Source organism: Crinia signifera, chromosome 9 (genome assembly GCF_055691185.1).
Source record: "Crinia signifera chromosome 9, ASM5569118v1, whole genome shotgun sequence".
NCBI lineage: Eukaryota > Metazoa > Chordata > Amphibia > Anura > Myobatrachidae > Crinia > Crinia signifera.
The window spans coordinates 26,695,128-26,716,383 of record NC_139225.1 but is presented as its reverse complement, the minus strand read 5'-3'; the positions used below and the strand labels follow the sequence as shown (position 1 = coordinate 26,716,383).

At 45.8% G+C, this 21,256-nt stretch overlaps 1 protein-coding gene across 1 annotated transcript in view; it reads left to right on the top strand.

Annotated features, from left to right (window-relative positions):
- Nucleotides 1–894: 894 nt before the first annotated feature.
- The window catches only part of LOC146035271 (uncharacterized), a 218,041-nt gene continuing 197,679 nt past the window's right edge, over nt 895–21,256 (top strand). Inside the window, exon 1 of the mRNA XM_083158626.1 lies at nt 895–1,306. Coding sequence (XP_083014752.1) covers nt 1,168–1,306 — 139 coding nt within the window. The 5' untranslated portion in view covers nt 895–1,167. The remainder of the gene's footprint in view (nt 1,307–21,256) is intronic.

The following is a 21,256-nucleotide window of genomic DNA, read 5'->3' as shown; positions in this document are numbered from 1 at the left end:
CCCGGGGTTGTCCTGTCCGGGAGAGGAGGAGGGGGAGAATAAAGACTCCCTGTATGGCCGGACATGTACTGTAGAAAAAACCGGAACGGTCCGGACCACACGGGGAGGCTGTAATCTTCTCTTCCCTATGCCCCTGGTGAACGCTATCAAAAGGGACCCCCCCGGACAAGACACCCCCCGAACCGGACACTACAAGCTCCGGACTGCAGATTTTGACGTCCGGGGTCGTGTCCGGGTCCTGTTTTTACATAGTCCCGCCATATCGTACTAGGAGCTTAACATACTAGGTGCTGCACATACTTTTTGTACTAGATCTCATCGCAAAACTGAGTTGCGATATTGTATACAATATTGCATCGTGTATGGGCACCTTAAGGCTTAGTGCATCTCCCTCATAAGAGCAAGACGCACCATAATCGTCATGACAACCGATTTGTTGTGACTTTTAGGTGCATCATATGGGGAAAATTAAAGCACAAGAAGTCAGCAACTGAGGGAAAGCACTGAAGCAGGACAACAGACAGACCACTCAATCTTTATCATGCCATGGTGGGGGATGTAGTACAGCAGTATACATCAGGTCTATAGAGTCCCCCCTGGATGTGAGGGGGGCAATGATTGGGTACCCCCATCCCTGCTAACTCTGATCACTATAATGTCCCCCCAGATTAGCCACAAGCACTGCAAATCCTAAATCTGCCTTTATAAAAGTTATGTGTGAGTGACACCCCCTCCCTCCCTTCCCCGGATAAATGACCCCATGGCTCAGACAGACCACAGCCCCCCAACTCCTTACTGACACACAGGTGCTGCCCCCCACCCCACCTGCACAGCATCAGCTGGGAGAGGTGGGCTAAGCCCCCCAGTGGGCGTGTCCTGTGCGGGGAGTGAGTGGGCTGCTAGAGTCGTCTAGGTCGAAGCTGCTGCAGAAACTTTGCACAGCCTGGGCTGCAGCTCTGTCCTTACTGGGGGTGAGGATCCTGGAGCCCCATCCGCAGCCTCCAATACAGCAGCTGGATTCTTCTGCCTGGGGGGAGAGATAGGTGCCCAGGGGGTGCTGAGCAGCTGTCAGGAACGGGCACAGAGTAGCTGTGGATGGGGCACTGCCATAGACTTGAGCCTGCACAATTATAGCATCATCACCTGCACAGGGCTGAATGCGTGGGAATGGGCACCGCGGAGAGGCAGAGAGGTGCCCCACGGGGGTCCGGCCAGCTGGGGGCGCTGCTTGTGGCTGCATTGCTGGGCATTGCTGGAGGCTGGGGCATGGAAGATACCTGGGAGGCAGGTTCTGGCCAAATGGAAGGTAAGCACTAGGCATGGACTCCTCTATGTGACAGGATTGTATTTTATGGTGACTGTATACCATAGTTACCTACCTGACCATCTCCATGAGGGAGAAAATGCTCTGTTCCTGGACTTCCCTGGTAATGTATGATTGCCATCACCTGTGGTGAAACACCTTTCTTATCAGTTACCCAGATCCCCACAGGTGATGGCAATCATACATTACTAGGGAAGGCCAGGAACAGAGCATGGCATCCCTCATGGAGAGGGTCAGGTAGGCAAGTATGCTGTATATTATATGGTTATGCTATATGGTGACTGTATCTTAGTTACTATATATTATATGGTCACTTTATTATATGGTTACTGTATAATATAGGGTGACTATATATTGAATGGTTACTATATATTATATGGTTATAGGGTACTTGTTTCCTAGCATGGCGCCCATCGCATACCATAAGGCATACGATGGTATGCGATGCGATGGCAGCCGATGTTATACAATTTTTTAATTTGTATACCATCGCATTGTATGCCATATACAATGGTATACGATTTTAAATTGTATAAGCACCCTAATGGGTGTTTTCAATGTTAAATGTGCCCCCTATAAGATAAATAATTGTATAAGCACCCTAATGGGTGTTTTCAATGTTAAATGTGCCCCCTATAAGATAAATAATTGTATAAGCACCTTAATGGGTGCTTACAATGTTAAAAGCACTCCCACACCACCCCCACTATCAACGCTAACCCGAAGCGTGGCGAGCGGCGGCGGTATGCGTCCTCCGAACTTTTCATACCCCCACTATCCACGTTGGCGTGGAGTTGATTTTAGATAGTGTGGCGAGCGCAGCGAGCCACCGAGCCCGAAGCGTGGCGAGCGGACGCGGAATACATGTAAAGTAATACGCGTCCCCTCGCGGGGCTCGCCAAACTTTATAAAATCAACTCCACGCCGACGTGGATAGTGGGTTTATGAAAATGTCTGAGGACGCGTACCGCCACCCCTCGCGGGCTCGGAGGGCTCGCCACGCTTCGGGTTCGGGTTGATAGTGGGGGTGCCATTAGGGTGCTTATACAATAAAAAATCGTATAGGGGGGCCATTTACCATTGAAAAAACCTATTACAGTGCTTATACAATTTAAAATCGCATCGCATGCGGGCATATGGTATGCGATGCGATACAATGCATATGATGCCATATGACTGAATATCGTGGGCACCGTGCTAGGAAACAAGTACCGGTTATTTTATATGGTTACTGTATAGTATATGGTTATATTATATGGTGATTGTATATTATATGGTCTATAATATGTGTAAGGGCTCGGAGCTTACATAATGTTAGCATCAGACCTCTGATAGCAAACACTTGAATTCCTCCCATAGAGATAAGGAGCTTTTTATTAGATAGGATGTAATGCATGTAAAAAAATTAAATTGTTCAGTTCTGGCAGTTAATGTCGCCTGATGGCGCAGACTTGCAGCATTTCTGCAGGACCTTATTCTTGGAGGAGCTGCACTGGAGAGGAGTCTGTGGGGTAAATTTACTAATGCTGGCCACACATCAGACCAACTTTCCTCCAACCATCCAACTAGTTGGTTGGTTGGACTGAAAATCTGGTACTGTGTGGGGGAAAATGCCAATAAGCAATTTGCTCACAAACACAGGAGAATGGACAAAAACATTCAGTAAAAATGTTTAAATCAAATAGGTCCAACTACGGTACATTGTCTGAGTGACAGTTGTTTTCAGATATGGGAAACAAATGACTTAATTACAAATTACATTTGATCCTATCCAGTACCAGGTTTTTATTCCATCCGATCAACTAGTTGGATGGTTGGAGGAAAGTTGGTCTGATGTGTGGCCAGCATAAGATGGGCGTTCTAAGGAAGATGGGATGTTGCTATGGGCAACTAATCAGATCCTATCTATTATCTTCTAGAAGGTGCTAAATAAATAAGTAGATTCTGTTTGGTTGCCAGTAGCAACATCCCACGTGAAATAGAACTCCCATCTTTGTAATTTTTCCCCGTCGCCTGATAAATAACTTCTAGTAACACTAACCGATGTATATGTAAATGTTTCCATACACTGACAGAACTTGAGATGCCCGAGGTTATATCTGCTGTGCAGCTGAGTGTTCCCTATTGTTTTGTTATGAGCATTTTCCACAAATGTGTCTCTGTACGGCTCAGTACAGCACCGCTCAGCGTATTACAGTCAGGAAGCCTGCTCTGTGTGTGTGTGTGTATGTATGTATGTATGTATGTATATATATATATATATATATATATATGTGTGTGTATGTGTTGGCGGGATCGGCACTCCTTGAAACCAATATAAACTGTGCCGGTGCCTTCACAATATAGCAAATTGTATGTCCAACGATGGTGCGGCACTCATGGCTTTCAATAAAGAACACTTCACACTGTGGTAGTGATCAACGTTTCAAATTTATATCAAATTTTTCATCAGGATATATATATATAATAATTATTATTATTTGGACACAAATGTACATAATCAGTTTGGCTCAGTTCCGGTAACTTTTAGTAGCACATGTACGTTTGTCTGTGATAGAAGTGAATGTGTTTTGTGGTGGAACATTGATAGTTAGCTGTCCCTCAGCAGAAGTTGGGGCATCCTGTAATAAAATAATGTATGTAAGATCTGACTGCATGATTAAGGGGCTATAGTGGCTTTGGCATAGGCGTGCAATAAAATGTGGGCAATGCCACGAATTGGGACAACTGAGAGAGGTGATGGTTAACAGAAGAACACAGGGCAGAGGGGCAACAGAGGAACACAGCACAGGGGCAACTGGGAGAGCTGATGGACAACAGAGAAGCACAGAGGGCAGGGGCGGCTGAGAAGCACAGAGGGCAGGGGCGGCTGAGAAGCACAGAGGGCAAGGGCGGCTGAGAAGCACAGAGGGCAGGGGCGGCTGAGAAACATGGTGACAACTGAGAAATAGCACAGGAGCAACAGATAGTTGATACAAAAAAAAACTGAGACACAACAGAGTGGGAGAGTTCTGCCCCACAGCAAGGTGAGAGTGACAGCAGAAGATGAGGTGAGGTGAACAGAAAGATAGCAGAGACAACTGTAAATAGAGAGAGCGTTGTCAGAACTGAGAGGAAGAGAAGGAGGAGAAAGTGACCACTGAGGAATCCTCAGAACCTGCTATAAGCGCGACAACTCCTGGTGTTTATTTAAAGCGCAAGTTGAAACTTAAGTGATGTCATACGGTTATATCATGGAGGCAAGTTCGTCTTGCGCTTATCTAACTCATCTGCAACGCTTTAGAATGCGAGCAACATGGTAAAATGGATGCAAGGTCATTGAAATCAATGGCTCCCAATATTATCTCTTTTATACATTATCTCTCTCCAATGTATCACTCTCCAAAGCTTAGTACATCTACCTGATAGAGAGATAAGCGATATGATGAAGAGAGCGGGGACATTATGAGCCTGTTCATTGCAAGGTATGTGATCCTGGTTATCAAACGCAAGAACAACACAAACCTGTCACCTGTGGTGCAATACCACTTTATCACCAGCAGGGGGCTTCCTGGGTCAGGTTGGAAGTTGACATGCCTTCCTTACAGACTGGCAGCAGTATACCAATCAGGGACACACACACAACTTTTCTTTGTTTTAATTCATTACAAAGTTTAGCCTAATTTAGAAAGTGGAACATTGTTACATGTTTAATGGAAACAATGTAACTTGTGGCCTACATTGCTACCCAGAAATCCTTGAGGTAGGGCGGTTTCATGTACTGTAGCGGCTCAGGGTCAGAGGGATTCTGGGACCCCTGGAGAAATGCAGATTTGTTATTGTTAGGTTACCCCCTCTATAAACTAAACCGTAATGTGTTCCCTGGCATACGGCCACATTGTGTGCATTTCATTTCCGTATAAATGTATTTTAAGTGAACTGGGGCCAGGCCATGACCACACTCTAACTGTTGTCAAACAGAGTCTCGTGCTCCCCTCTGTATATAGCACAGAACATGTCCTCCATTGGTCTGGTATGTACATGCCCTGTTTGTTTCCTTAGCCTGGCTGTCTGGCACTGATGAGTTTTTCCATGATGACAGAAATTGTCCATTTCTTTTTTTAGAGTTCATTTTAGCACCCAAGCTCCTTGATGTGGTGCTTCTAGCACAGTGTGATCTGTATTTCAGCACTGAAATACAGACCATACTGTGCTAGAAGCAACCTACCTTGTTCTGCACTCTTTTCTGTAGGTACCGATGATCCTTATGTTAGGCTCCGTCCAGCCTGTGCGCCCCTCAGAACCTTTCTCTCGCTGAAGTGGGACGGTGCATTGCCAGAAAACCTATAGCAGGTCCCGGAGACTCCACTGTAGCCTCCCGGTGCCCCGTCTGTGCATGCCCATCTGGCGTAAGAGACAACAGTTCCTACTCTAGGGATGGACATGGCAAGGGCGCACGCAAATCCTTCCTGTCATGCAGCAATCGCCGTTGATACATTCTTATCAATGGCCTGCAACCATCGCTTTATAACCATTTGATGGAACACTGTGTCATGGACACTTCTCGCTGTGACGTCTCCTGACAATGGCATGCAGCTGTTGGTATGCAGAGTGTGATGTCATGGAATCAAACTGAATCACCATGGGAACAAAACAGCGATGGCTACAAACCATTGGTTCATAATGTCCAGCCTTAGCATGCACCTCTTAGAATAGATTTGGGGGTTGGGGTTTACACACTGGGGTTTACCCACTTTACCGAACAAGGGAAATATGTTGCAGGGGCGACTCAGATAATGATGATGATGGGTTGTGCGATGTTGCACAGACACAACTGGTAAGTGTCTCTGTACAAATTATCTGCGGCGTCACCAGCATTTCTCAGCCAAAGGCGCAGTTGCGCCGGGATTGCCGTCAGCCTCTGAATGAGACCCTGTACCTCGAGCACCCAACCTGCTGACTCTGGCAAATCTGCGCCGGGTTGTGAGAATGTTGCCAGGAAACTCGGCCTCTGCATCTCATAATTCAGGATTCCTGGAGCACTGCGGGGATCCCCTGGGGCTATGGGCTTACATGTCATTTGTTTAGATTTGATTGCAAACCAAAACAGCCCATGCCTACCCAAGCGAGCGGCACTGGGCACCCGCCCAAGCCCAGGCAGACTGTTGCTAAAAATATATGTCTGGAGCAGACTACATTTAACCCCTTAGAATAACAGCTGTCATACTGACTCACGCCCAGCTTTCAGCTTTCAGCCATCAGATGACTTTGACCTGCTGTCTTGTATACACCCTACTACCACCTTCACTAAATGCATAGAGTGGTCCTAGAAATAAGCTGAGGACACGAACCAGATTGGGATATGGGAATTTATCAAAATATATATATATTGTACCCTTGAGGAAGGTGGAACACCCACCCAAACAGGCTGTCGGGTATCAGGGCTCTATGGCTGGTCGCAGGTCTCCTGGATGGGGCTATACTAGATAAGTTACACCTGGACCGTTTTTGCATTTATTGTATGCCTATATGATGCCATGTGTTTACATTTTTTCCACTTGCATTTGATGCTGAATATATTTTAAAACATATATTTTTTGGTGTGCGGATTTCATTTGTTTTGCCTATGGGTAAAATTCTCTCTATATACTATGTTTATGTGACCCGGCACCCATTGGCTGGACTGGAGCAGTGTGCGGTTTTTCCTGGATCTATATATATAGCTAAATCCTCACCTTTTTTGAGGTGATGTACCGCCAGTGACCACTCAAAGGACAAAATGACTCCTTAACAGAAAGTGAAACCAAAATGATCCATTTCAAATGTTTTGGATATAGAGAGAGGGCGCTGTGAAGACAGAGATTGGAGGTAGGAGCGGATAGGAACTAAGCCGTCATTTTGCCGGGGTTTAAACTAGTTCAGTATGAAACATGTTTGTTTGCAGGACTCCTGCCAAAGTTTCCCTCCACTTTGAACAATTACACGTGTTAGGATATGGTTTATTTGTTAATGTTCTGCGCACAGGATTACTCAGACCATGTGTGTTGTATCGTTCGTGGTTTTTCGCGTTTCCAGAACCTCTTGCACACGTTCTTTCATTTTAGAAGAGTAATGGTGCATGTTTGCATTAACCCAGATTTCCCCCAAACTACTTCCTTAGGCAAGAGTCCCAACTTTTCAGATGAGGAGAGAGGGACAGCTGCGCGCGCTGAAGACGAGCGCCGAAAATTAGGGGGCAGGGCTTAGTGACATGGGCGTGGCCTATAAATCGCATCATTCCTGTGATACCACGCCCCGTTTTCACTGCTGTGAAGGCATGGCTAGCGGCTCTGTCAGCTGCCGGACAGCCCCCAACCTCTCTGCTGCGGAATAGACGCGGTGCACATGCGCACAGTGTCTATTCACCGGATGACACTGCCAGCCCCGGTCGGGACACGGGAACATCCCCAAAAAATGGAATGCGGAAATCGTGACAGGAAGGAGGTATGCCTAAAGCTGGGTACACTTATCGCTGGCAATATGGTTGCTGAGCGACCATGTTGCCAGCGATTGGAGTGTGCACCGGTGAGCGCGCTTCGGTTTTCAGCCCCTGAATGGTCGCTCCGACCAACGACATCCCCTGCCTCTTCTCCTGGCAGTGTGACATTTTCATCTGCGACCATCTCTGGTCGCAGAAGAAAACTGGACACTGAGCAATATGATTGCTGAGCAATATATTGCCCCGTGCGTCAATGTTCCCTCTAATTTTACGAAGGCTTTGTGCAGAAAAAGATATTGGCTGTGCAACTTTGGAAGGAAATGTACATTTTTGTGCGTCACATAACGTATACAGGCCTAGGTTTCGAGTTCTGTTGAGTTAATAAAGCAATTAGAATGTTTACAGACTTCACACACCACACATATAGGCTATAGCAGTGATTTTCAACCTTATTAAACTCGTGGCACACTAAAACAAGATTTTAACCTTTGTGCGCTCAGTTGTAATATCTGTGCGCGGGCTCGGCGAGTTGTGTGCGCGCGCACACGCGCACAGCTTAGAGGGAACACTGCCGTGCGTACGCACCTTTAGGGTTCCCTAAGAGATCAGGTTCTAGGGTTATCTATGCTTGAGTATAGATGATTTAAGTACTACATCAATTAATTTAATTGAGCCATCTGCATTCAATCATAGATATCCTTAAAACCAGGACTGTTAAGGTTCTTACACACTGGCCGATATATTGGGCGTTTGCATGAACTGCTGATATATCGATGCACCATCGGCCAGTGTGTACGAGCGATATATCTGTGAACGGCGTTGTTCACAGCTATATTGCGATGCTTCATATATCCAAATAAATATCGCCACATCTTGCTGTGTGCATGGGCGATTGCCCGGGAGTGGCTGGTGATTGACAGCTCAGTGGGCGGGCGTATGCAAATGAACCCGCCCATTTGTGATGTCAGTCCCGACGAATTGGGCAGTAGGTATGGAGAACACACTGCCCAATCCGCCTGTAAATGTATCTGCAGATCAATTGATCTAATGATTTTTTACACAACTCATTACAGGTGCTGCGTAGCCCTGGACATACTCGGCGGTGCGATGAAAATAGACATATGCAGGCTGGAGCTGATTTAAATAATAATAGATTGATTCTGATTGGTTGCCCATATGCAATATCCTATCTGAAATAGAACTCCAGGCTTGCCTAGCCTCCCGGAATGGCCGGGAGGCTCCCGGAATTTGGGTCCCCCTTCCGGGATCGTGGGCAAGTCTCCTGCATCAGCCACACTGTCCCCCTTCCCCGCTGCGCTATATAGCGATTTTCGCGGTCCGCGGCGAGGGGCAGGGCTAAAATGACGCGAATTGCATCATTTTAGCCACAAATTGTCTCCTTTGCCTTTTATGGGGGCGGGGCTTGGTGACGTCCACCTTGCCCCGCCCCCTGACATGCTGCAGTCTGGTCTCCTCTCCGGGCTTCTCCCGGAGAGGAGAATGAAAAAGTAGGCAAGTATGTAGAACTCCCATCTTAGGGCCTCATTCAGACCTGATCGCAGGGCTGCCGGTCATGTCCACATTAACGAGAGTCATTATACAGCTCGTTAGTGGGTTATTACCACCCTGCCCTGGAAATTTCTTGAAAAACTCTAAATTCTGCCACTTTCCTGACATAATTTACAGCCCCGGGCCAAAGCCGCTTTCTGTTTCCCCCTCTTGAAATCAGCATTAAACACATAATATAAGCGCGTGTCTCCCCTAATTACACCGTGTCATGGTAATCTGCCTCCCCCGCCTATATCAGCAAGTCCAACAGGAAACGAGTTTATGAGGCAGCAGGAGAAATGGGCAGCAGTTAATTGACGTGGCCCGCTGTAATCCTGGTCTTCCACAGTGACATGCAGACATTTCACATTTAGAAATTAATGGGATATATTTAAGGCAATTAGGCAAGTGTTGTGCGATAGCCAAGTGGAACAGGACTGATGGATTCCGATTGACACAAGGCCCGTTGTAACTGCAACTTAGAATTGTGTGACAGATTTATTAAGCCGGCTGAAGTGATAAAGTGATGACTGTCAGTTTTTTCAAACCCAGCCTGTAACTTAGCAACTGATTGGCTGGCACTTTATCACTTCACCAGGCTTAATAAATATGCCCCTCAGTTTGGAAACACCTTGCCCAAAACCAATGCCATCTTATTGTATAGACACACTGATAACATTCCCAGGGCCCCCACAGTTCTAGGGGCCTTAGAACAGGGGCATGCTGGGACAGGAGAGAGAGGGAGGGAGGGGGGGTGTCTGCATATACAGTGTATTATTCAGAATCAGATTTTTTTCCTCTGGCCCCGTTACCCATCCCCTCCCTGACCTCCACCACAACGTACCACCTGTATTACAGATCAGCGATAACTGAGGACACCAGGCCAATAATTTTGCCTTAAGTCATCATTGTTATGATTTTCCACTGGCAGCCGTCATGTATATAAGCAGACAGGCCCCTGCAAGTCTGACACAATAGGCCCGGAGCTTGCACAGCCTTCACACAGACCCAAGCTGGTCTACAATAAAATATTTCAGTTGTTTTCTGGCCTTTTATTTGTTGCATTTATACTTGGTAGTTATGCGGCCTCTGGCGATGGCAAACTTTGCCGAGTGGTGCCCATAGATTATATACCACACTGTAATTCTGTGTAAGTATTAGGGGGTTATTTCATACTTACTGACTTTTCTTTCTCTGCTCTCTGGGAGAAGTGCAGAAAGGAGAACAGATACTGCTGTCAGGAGGGGCGGGACTTGGCTGGTGGCAGCAAATTCCACCCCTGTGCCACTGAAACACGGCAATTTGCAGGTCCGTGGATTGGGGGAGGGGCTAAAATTACACATATCGCATAATTTTAGCCCTGCCCCTTTGCTGTGGACCTGCAAAATCCTGGACTTGGTGCCGCTGGTAAGGGCACTGTGGGGGAGAAGACTTGTTACCTTCCCAGGGGTCCGGGAAAGGGATTTTCAGGAGCCTCCCGGCCATTAGGCAAGTATGGGTTATTTACTAAACTAGAATCAGAATCCGCTTTATTGGCCAGGTATACTTGTGTATACTAGGAATTAGATTTGGATTGCTGTGCAACAGCCAGTGTAGGAACAAGTGACAGTACAGATATATATCACACATACAGATATGCACTAGATGTATCCTGATGAGGGACAAGGACATGAGGAACATATATTTGCTGAGCTGCACAGCACCCAGTCAGCCATCCAGCGGCACCACTAAGTTGTTGCAGGGGGGGAGGGGGAGCTGCAGGCCCGAGATTCCTGCTAGCGTAGTCGGGACATACCTAGTGATCTTTCCTGGGGGGGGGTTCCCCGGGCCGATGGTGCTGCCAGGGGGCCGTAGCGACGCCCGCCTCTGGCCTGATGTCACCGCATCCTGTGCCAGGGGACACTCTGCGCTCGCTTCCTCCCCTCGCCTCCTCCGCCGCAACGCTGCTCCGGAGGCCGGGGATGGTGGATCTCTGTGGATGGAAGATCGGAGCTCCACGTGTATGCGACCATCCCCGGCCCCCACCGGAAGTGAAGTTGGGGTCTGTGTACTAACCAGGGCTATTTTTCAGCAGGAACTGAGGCCCTTATTCTAGTTCACTCTTTCTGACAAAATATTTCTTAGATGGACAAAACCATGTGCACTGCAGGTGAGGCAGGTGTTACTTGTGCAGAGATAATTAGATTTGGGTGGGGTTTTACACCTGCCTCACCTGCAGTGCACATGGTTTTGTCCATCTAAGAAATATTTTGTCAGAAAGAGTGAACTAGAATAAGGGCCTCAGTTCCTGCTGGAGCCTGCTGAAAAATAGCCCTGGTACTAACCCTTAGGGCGGGATGTTATAACATCCGCGGCCCCCCTTCGCCGGACATCGCATTATTAGTAACGGCATATGCTATAACATATGCCGTTATTCATGCAAGGGACAGCTCTTGCGGTAAGAGCTGTCCCTTGCGATGCGGTGCCGGCACTGGACTTCCGGGTCTGTGACCCGGGAGTCCATCTGCGCATGCGCAGACCCCGGCGCCGGCCGCAGGGCACGCTGGGAGGGATCCGTGACGGATCCCTCAAACAGCGCTGCGGTAAGAAGCCCATAGGCTTCTGCAGGGATTCGCCAGCTTTAGCTGGCGATTCCCTCCGCAGCGCTGACACTGCGGAGGCGCCATATAGCATATAGAAATGCGGTAGAAACCCCGAAAACGGGGTTTTTACCGCATTTCTGCTATATAGCATCCCGCCCTTAGAGAGATAAAGTGGATGGAGATGAAGTACCAGCCAATAGCGTCACTAGGGAGGTGCGGGCGACTCCTAGGTGTCCCAGTGCTGATTTAGGGATATCTTGAGCCCAAATTTTTTGGTAAGCAGGTTTTTCCTGTGACACTTACCTGCAGTAGTTTTGGGTGCACCAAAAAAAATAAAAGGCCAGTTGTAGTTCTCCTCATACATTTTGCCCACAGTAATCGTGCCCCTTACACATATTTTTTTTTTGTAAAGGTTTTACCTCATCGGGGTGTCAAAATCATTAGGAACGCCACTGGTACCAGCCAATCAGCTACTAACTGCCGTGTTAAAGGCTGTGTTTCAGAATTGATAGGAGATAGTTAGTAGATAGTTGGCTGGTTCTTTATATCTCTCCTCTAAGTTCAAAAGCACAGTAGCCTATACCGACCAATCAATAATAAGCATTGGCTGACGGGGCGCTAGGTAGATGGTAAAAGCAGATCCACGATTGGCCGCCTTTCCCCAGCAGATGGAAATACAATTCCTGCACATGTTGTATGTAATTGGGGACACACAATTATATGTGACCCCTCCACACAGATGCATTACATTCTGTCTTAGGTTACATTCTGCACCCCCCTCCCCTCTCACCAGTAGACATCTTGGGTGTAATGTGCTGGTCTAATACTGGACTGCGGCCCAAGATCAATATTATGTCAGGTTGATTCATGCAGGGTGTGCTGTATTAGCAGGGCGAGAGGTGTTGTGGACTGCGCCCCTCTAGTGTGACAGGGGAGAGAGAGACACAAGCCAGCTGACATTACTAACCACAGAAGCCCCCTCCCATATTAATGAGCTTTTGGAGGTGCTGATATGGACATGGCTGTGTTATGACAGCTGGGGGGGGGGGGGAGCGCCCAGGAACGCAGCTAACGTGCGCTTTATCTTCTAATATATGGCCCTAATAAATCCGCAGGAATGGGCGGATGTCAGATGAGCTCACCCCACCGTGTGCGGTGGTTATGGCGTCACCCTCCTGTGGCTGTGCTGGTAACCGGGCGGCGGGAGGAATGGAATAGCCTATATTCTAAAAGGACGGGTGTCCTATAAATCTGCTGTAACAGGGACAGGCTTGGGAATATTCTTTAAGACCTACATTTGTCAGGTGTGCTGTGATGGATTTATGATGTGTATAGGAACATAATAAGGGAAGAGGTACTGTGCATCTGTGTATAGGAACAGAGTAAGGGAAGAGGTATTGTGCATCTGTGTATAGGAACAGAATAAGGGAAGAGGTACTGTGCATCTGTGTATAGGAACAGAGTAAGGGAAGAGGTACTGTGCATCTGTGTATAGGAACATAATAAGGGAAGGGGTACTGTGCATCTGTGTATAGGAACAGAATAAGGGAAGGGGTACTGTGCATCTGTGTATAGGAACAGAATAAGGGAAGAGGTACTGTGCATCTGTGTATAGGAACAAAATAAGGGAAGAGGTACTGTGCATCTGTGTATAGGAACAGAGTAAGGGAAGAGGTACTGTGCATCTGTGTATAGCAACAGAATAATGGAAGAGGTACTGTGCATCTGTGTATAGCAACAAAATAAGGGAAGTGGTACTGTGCATCTGTGTATAGGAACAGAATAATGGAAGAGGTACTGTGCATCTGTGTATAGGAACAGAATAAGGGAAGTGGTACTGTGCATCTGTGTATAGGAACAGAATAAGGGAAGAGGTACTGTGCATCTGTGTATAGGAACAGAATAAGGGAAGAGGTATTGTGCATCTGTGTATAGGAACAGAATAAGGGAAGAGGTACTGTGCATCTGTGTATAGGAACAAAATAAGGAAAGAGGTACTGTGCATCTGTGTATAGGAACAGAGTAAGGGAAGAGGTACTGTGCATCTGTATATAGGAACAGAGTAAGGGAAAAGGTACTGTGCATCTGTGTATAGGAACAGAATAAGGGAAGAGGTACTGTGCATCTGTGTATAGGAACAGAATAAGGGAAGTGGTACTGTGCATCTGTGTATAGGAACAGAATAAGGGAAGAGGTACTGTGCATCTGTGTATAGGAACAGAATAAGGGAAGAGGTATTGTGCATCTGTGTATAGGAACAGAATAAGGGAAGAGCCTGCAGGGCCGGCCTTAGGCATAGGCACACTAGGCAATTGCCTAGGGCATTTGGAATTTCTAGGGGCATCAGCAGCTTCTGCTGATTAAAATGATATGCAGCATGCCTATATTCTGTGTGAGTGAGGCTGTATCTGCATATGAAATAGTGTATTCATGGAAATCACTGTAACATAGCATTCCGTATGCAGGTACAGCCACAGTCGCACACAAAATATAGGCATGCCGCATATCATTTTAATCATCGGAAGCTCCTTGTGTGTGCTGGTCATAACAATGCAAATAAGACGAATTTTCAGCAAAAAATGTGAAACATATGTGTAAGGGGCATTATGTGTGTCATGTGTATGAAGGGCATTAAGAAGGGTTGGCATAATGTGTAAGGGGCATTACGGTTATAAGGACATAAATAATGTGTCATGTGTAAGGGGCATTACTGTGTGGTATTATCAGGGGTGCCGAGAGAAAGGGGTAGGGGGTACAAATTACCCAGGCCAAAGCCTGATGGGAGGGCCCAGTGGGGGCCCTGGGCCCCCTCCCCTTAAGTGACAGCAGCAGCTGCAGCTCTTCTCCTCTGCCCAGCACACACTGCTTTGTGCTGGGTTGCAGTGTGGCCATGGAGGTGGTTAAAATACAATATTTTCTCAGGATTTTTTTCTAAGGGTATAATTTGATGAGTAATGTATATAAGGTAAAGTGGTACTACAATGTGATGTAACATGAATAAGGGACACTCTCACATGATATAATGTGAATAAAGTTGCACTACTGTGTGGCATAATTTGAATTTGGGGTAAAATTGTGTGGCCATGCCCCTTCCCAGCAAGAACGCACCCCTATTTGGGCTGCGCACCAAATGTGTGCACTGTTTCTATTTAAAATATTGCAGGTAGGAGCACCAAAATGATGACTGCTATGATGAGGGTTGATGGTGCTGGGAAAGGGGAGCAGTGTCAGAGGCGGAACTAGTGGCGGTGCTAGGGGGCACCAGCCAAAATCTTGCCTAGGGCATCATTTAGGCTAGGGCCGGCTCTGGGAAGAGGTATTGTGCATCTGTGTATAGGAACAGAGTAAGGGAAGAGGTACTGTGCATCTGTGTATAGGAACAGAATAAGGGAAGAGGTACTGTGCATCTGTGTATAGGAACAGAGTAAGGGAAGTGGTACTGTGCATCTGTGTATAGGAACAGAATAAGGGAAGATGTACTGTGCATCTTTGTATAGGAACAGAGTAAGGGAAGAGGTACTGTGCATCTGTGTATAGGAACAGAATAAGGGAAGAGGTACTGTGCATCTGTGTATAGGAACAGAGTAAGGGAAGAGGTACTGTGCATCTGTGTATAGGAACAGAATAAGGGAAGAGGTACTGTGCATCTGTGTATAGGAACAGAATAAGGGAAGAGGTACTGTGCATCTGTGTATAGGAACAGAATAAGGGAAGAGGTATTGTGCATCTGTGTATAGGAACAGAGTAAGGGAAGAGGTACTGTGCATCTGTGTATAGGAACAAAGTAAGGGAAGAGGTACTGTGCATCTGTGTATAGGAACAGAGTAAGGGAAGAGGTACTGTGCATCTGTGTATAGGAACAGAATAAGGGAAGAGGTACTGTGCATCTCTGTATAGGAACAGAATAAGGGAAGAGGTACTGTGCATATGCGTATAGGAACAGAATAAGGGAAGAGGTACTGTGCATCTGTGTATACAGGAACAGAATAAGGGAAGAGGTACTGTGCATCTGTGTATAGGAACAGAAAGAAACACAGAAGGCTGATTAAGCCTGAAGTGACATAAACCACTAAGGGTTCTCACAGGCTACACTCTGCTGTTGGTCACATGGCTATGATAATGAGGATGGGCACAAGGCCTATCAGAGCAGGGGGAGGGTCTAAGCAGGGTAGGAATGATCACGAGTTTAGAGTGATCTGCCCCTGTCCAAGAAGCCCCACCCACCCTTCCCTGCTTTTCTTTTCCTCTTCGGCGGCGGTAAACAACGGTCATGCTTTAACCCCTTCACGACATTTGACGTATATATACGTCATGGTCGGGAAGTACTTCCCGACACATGACGTATATATACGTCATGACTTCTAACTAAAACTAAACTAAAAATTTTGAGCCAGAACTGCATTTTTCTGTAAAAAATTACATTTTTTTACACAAAAATGCAGATCTGGCTCAAAATTTTTCATTTTCACAAGGAATGAAGGAGACAAAGCACCCCAAAATCTGTGCCCCAATTTCTCCCGAGTACGGCAATGCCTCACGTGTGACCAAAAAATACCAGTTGGGTGCATGGCAGGACTCAGAAGGGAAGGAGTGATTTTTGGATTTTGCAGCACAGATTCTGGTTGAATGACCCCCGAAACACCCATACAGTGGAACCCCCCCACAAGTGACCCCATTTTGCAAACTACACCCTTCAGGGAATTCATCAAGGGGTATAGTGTACATTTCAAACCCCCCGGGGTTTCACCAATTTTGATACAACTGAGCTGTGAAAATGAAAAATTAATTTTTTTCATTTTCACTGCCCAGTTGTACCACAATTGGTGAAACCCCTGGGGGTTTGAAATGTACACTATACCCCTAGATGAATTCCCTGAAGGGTGTAGTTTGCAAAATGGGGTCACTTGTGGGGGGGTACCTAACTTTTAGCATCTTATGGTGCCTAGAAACCTACATGGTGCCTAAAAAATAATCTCATAAAAAGGAGGCTCCAAAATCAAGTAGGTGCTCCTTCTATTATGAAGCCTGTGGTTTGGTCACCGTGCACACTAGGGCCACATATAGGATATTTATGAAAACCAAAGAATTGAGGGAATCAATTTTTAGTCACATTTCTCTAGTAAAATCTACTGTGTTCCTTAGAAAAATGTATTAAAATTGCAAATCTGCAAAATAAATGAAATTTGGAAATTTCACCTACACTTTCTTTTAATTCCTGTGAAACACCTAAAGGGTTAACAAACTTCCAAAATGCTGTTTTGAATACTGTGAGGGGTGCAGTTTTTGAAATGGCATCATTTATGGGGGTGTCTCACATACAAGTCACTCAAAGTCACATCATAACTGACCTGGTCCCTAAAAAAATCAGAGTTTGAAATTTTCTTGAAAATTTGAGAATTTGCTATTCATATTTGAAGCCTCCTAGTGTCCAAAAAAATGAAAATGAGGTTGAAATAATGATGGCAACATAAAGTAGACATATGGTCTATGTTAGTTATTCACTATTTTGAGTGGTAAGATTATTTGTCTCACAAGCAGAAAATTTAACATTTTGCAAATCGCAAAATTTTCCATTTTTTTACGACATTTTGGTATTTTTCACAAAAAAACACAGACTGTATCGACGAAAATTTACCACTAACTTGAAGTACAATGTGTCACGAGAAAACAATCTCAAAATCACTGGGATAAGTAAAAGCAAAAAAAAGTTATCCCCACTTAAGTGATACATGCCAGATTTGAAAAAAAGGGCTCTGTCAGGAAGGCAAAAACTGGCTCTGTCATGAAGGGGTTAAGAACTCTGTATGTGTGTAGGTAGTGGGGTACACTCTCCCTCGACAACGATTGTCATGGGCCACGCTTCTGCCCGGGGGATGGCCGTCACCACCAGGCCTGGTGGCTGACCAGGGAGAGTGGTCATCCAGCGTTGTATGTATGATTTAGTGATCTTTAACCCCTTCCCGACATTTGACGTACATGTACGTCATGGTCGGGAAGTACTTCCCGACATTTGACGTACATGTACGTCAAGGATTCTAACTGTCACTGCGTCTATAGACGCGGTGACAGTTAGGAGATGTCTGCTGTCCCTGACAGCAGACATCCCCCCTCGTCGCCCAGGGGGGGCAGGGGTGCCCCCCCCGGTCGGCGATCGCTGTGATTGGCTGTTCAAATCTGAACAGTCAATCACAGCGTTTCCTGTGTTACCGGCGGCTAAGCCGCTCGGTAACACAGAAAACGGTGGTGATCGGTGCAGCACCGATCACCACCGAGCGGCAGCACCCCCCTCCCACCCGCCGGGCACTCACCCGGCAGCAGCTCCAGCGGCTCCACCGCTACGTCCGGAGCGCACGCTGCGCTCCCCTCCTCCCCCCTCCCCCCCGCAGCAGCAGCAGCAGCAGCAGCAGCATCATGCTGCTGCTGGAAAAGTTAAAAATAAAATAAAATAAAAAAATGTGCAAATGTGTGTATATATATATATATATATATACACACACATATATATATATATATATATATATATATGTGTGTGTATATATATGTATATATATGTATATATATATATATATATATATACACACATATATATATATATATATATATGTGTGTGTGTGTGTGTGTGTGTGTGTGTGCGTATACCGCACCGATCACCAACGATCGCCAGCCCCCCCCCCCCTCCCACCCGGCAGCCCCCCTCCCTCCCACCCACCCGGCTGCCGCAGCGCCAGCACCCCTCCCACCCCCCCGCCAGCCGCAGCGCCAGCCCCCCTCCCAAAGCTGGTGACCAAAATGGGGTCACTTGTGGGGGGGTTCCACTGTATTGGTGCTTCGGGGGTCTTGCTAATGCGACATAGCACCCGCCATTCATTCCACCACCAAAAATCACTCCTTCCCTTCTGAGTCCTGCCATGCACCCAACTGGTATTTTTTGGTCACATGTGAGGCATTGCCGTACCCGGGAGAAATTGGGGCACAGATTTTGGGGTGCTTTGTCTCCTTCATTCCTTGTGAAAATTAAAAATTTTGAGCCAGAACTGCATTTTTGTGTAAAAAATTAAATTTTTTTACACAAAAATGCAGATCTGGCTCAAAATTTTTCATTTTCACAAGGAATGAAGGAGACAAAGCACCCCAAAATCTGTGCCCCAATTTCTCCCGGGTACGGCAATGCCTCACATGTGACCAAAAAATACCAGTTGGGTGCATGGCAGGACTCAGAAGGGAAGGAGTGATTTTTGGATTTTGCAGCACAGATTCTGGTTGAATGACCCCCGAAACACCCATACAGTGGAACCCCCCCACAAGTGACCCCATTTTGCAAACTACACCCCTCAGGGAATTTATCTAGGGGTATAGAGTACATTTCAAACCCCCCGGGGTTTCACCAATTTTGATACAACTGAGCTGTGAAAATAAAAAATTATTTTTTTTCATTTTCACTGCCCAGTTGTACCACAATTGGTGAAACCCCTGGGGGTTTGAAATGTACACTATACCCCTAGATGAATTCCCTGAGGGGTGTAGTTTGCAAAATGGGGTCACTTGTGGGGGGGTTCCTAACTTTTAGCATCTTATGGTGCCTAGAAACCTACATGGTGCCTAAAAAATAATCTCATAAAAAGGAGTCTCCAAAATCAAGTAGGTGCTCCTTCTATTATGAAGCCTGTGGTTTGGTCACCGTGCACACTAGGGCCACATATAGGATATTTATGAAAACCAAAGAATTGGGGGAATCAATTTTTAGTCACATTTCTCTAGTAAAATCTACTGTGTTCCTTAGAAAAATGTATTAAAATTGAAAATCCGAAAAAAAAATGAAATTTTGAAATTTCACCTACACTTTGTTTTAATTCCTGTGAAACACCTAAAGGGTTAACAAACTTCCAAAATGCTGTTTTGAATACTGTGAGGGGTGCAGTTTTTGAAATGGCATCATTTATGGGGGTGTCTCACATACAAGTCCCTCAAAGTCACATCAGAACTGAACTGGTCCCTAAAAAAATCAGTGTTTGAAATTTTCTTGAAAATTTTAGAATTTGCTAGTCATATTTGAAGCCTCCTAGTGTCCAAAAAAATTAAAAGGAAGTTGAAATAATGATTGCAACATAAAGTAGACATATGGTCTTTGTTAGTTATTAACTATTTTGAGTGGTATGATTATTTGTCTCACAAGCAGAAAATGTGACATTTTGCATATTGCTAAATTTTCCATTTTTTCACGATATTTTGGTATTTTTCACAAAAAAACACAGACTGTATCGACCCAAATTTACCACTAACTTGAAGTACAATGTGTCACGAGAAAACAATCTCAAAATCACTGGGATAAGTAAAAGCAAAAAAAAGTTATCCCCACTTAAGTGAGACATGTCAGATTTGAAAAAAAGGGCTCTGTCATGAAGGCACAAACTGGCTCTGTCATGAAGGGGTTAACCCCACCTTTCCTATAATGACCGTTCTTTGGCGCCGCCACCATTCATAGTCTTAGTTTAATTTGTCAAATAAATTTGACATTCTGTTTTTGAAACGCCAGCACTTGTGTCGTGTCTTTATTTTAGGTTAAGTTAGATAAGGTTATATATAAGTTGTATTTAAGTGTATCAACAGACAGGTGGGACCAGGGGGATACCCGATGGTGAGTTTATAAGGGAGGAGGTACTGTGCATCTGTGTATAGGAACAGTATAAGGGTAGAGGTACTGTGCATCTGTACATCAGGGGTATAGGGCTGGTGTAATTACATGCTGATGACTGTGACGCTATAGCATCACCAGATGTGTGCGCTCTGCTGTGTGTGTATATACGGTATATACGCTATATTTCTGTGCACTTATATTTTGCACAGTTTGCTCCAGTTTCCCTATCCTCCCGGCATCACCTCCACGCTGTATATTACGGAACATCTGTAAGTGAAATAGAGCGCATCATTTATACTAGACATTTACTAATATCTTATGGTCTTTGAGCAGTCTCCAGAGTCAGGGATTGGCCTAGTCTATATATACCAGATGCACAAATCTCCTGCCTGACCGACACTACAGGGAGTCTCTACCCTTCCGCTAACACAGATTCTTTCTGTCTCTTCTACAACTGTTACTATGTACATGGTTTATGTTTCTGTGGTTCTCTTCCACCTTCAGCAATGCAGTTACATCATCCTGTACATTGCCCTGACTACTGTATAACCCCCTGCACACCGTTCTATTTAGACTAGATACCCTCAAGTACTGACAATACATAACTCTGCCAGAATACTTTATAAAACCACAGATGCAAACAGACAAAGAAAGCAATGGACTTAAGCACAATTGCAGGAGGGAATGGACAATGAAAATACATTAAAGGT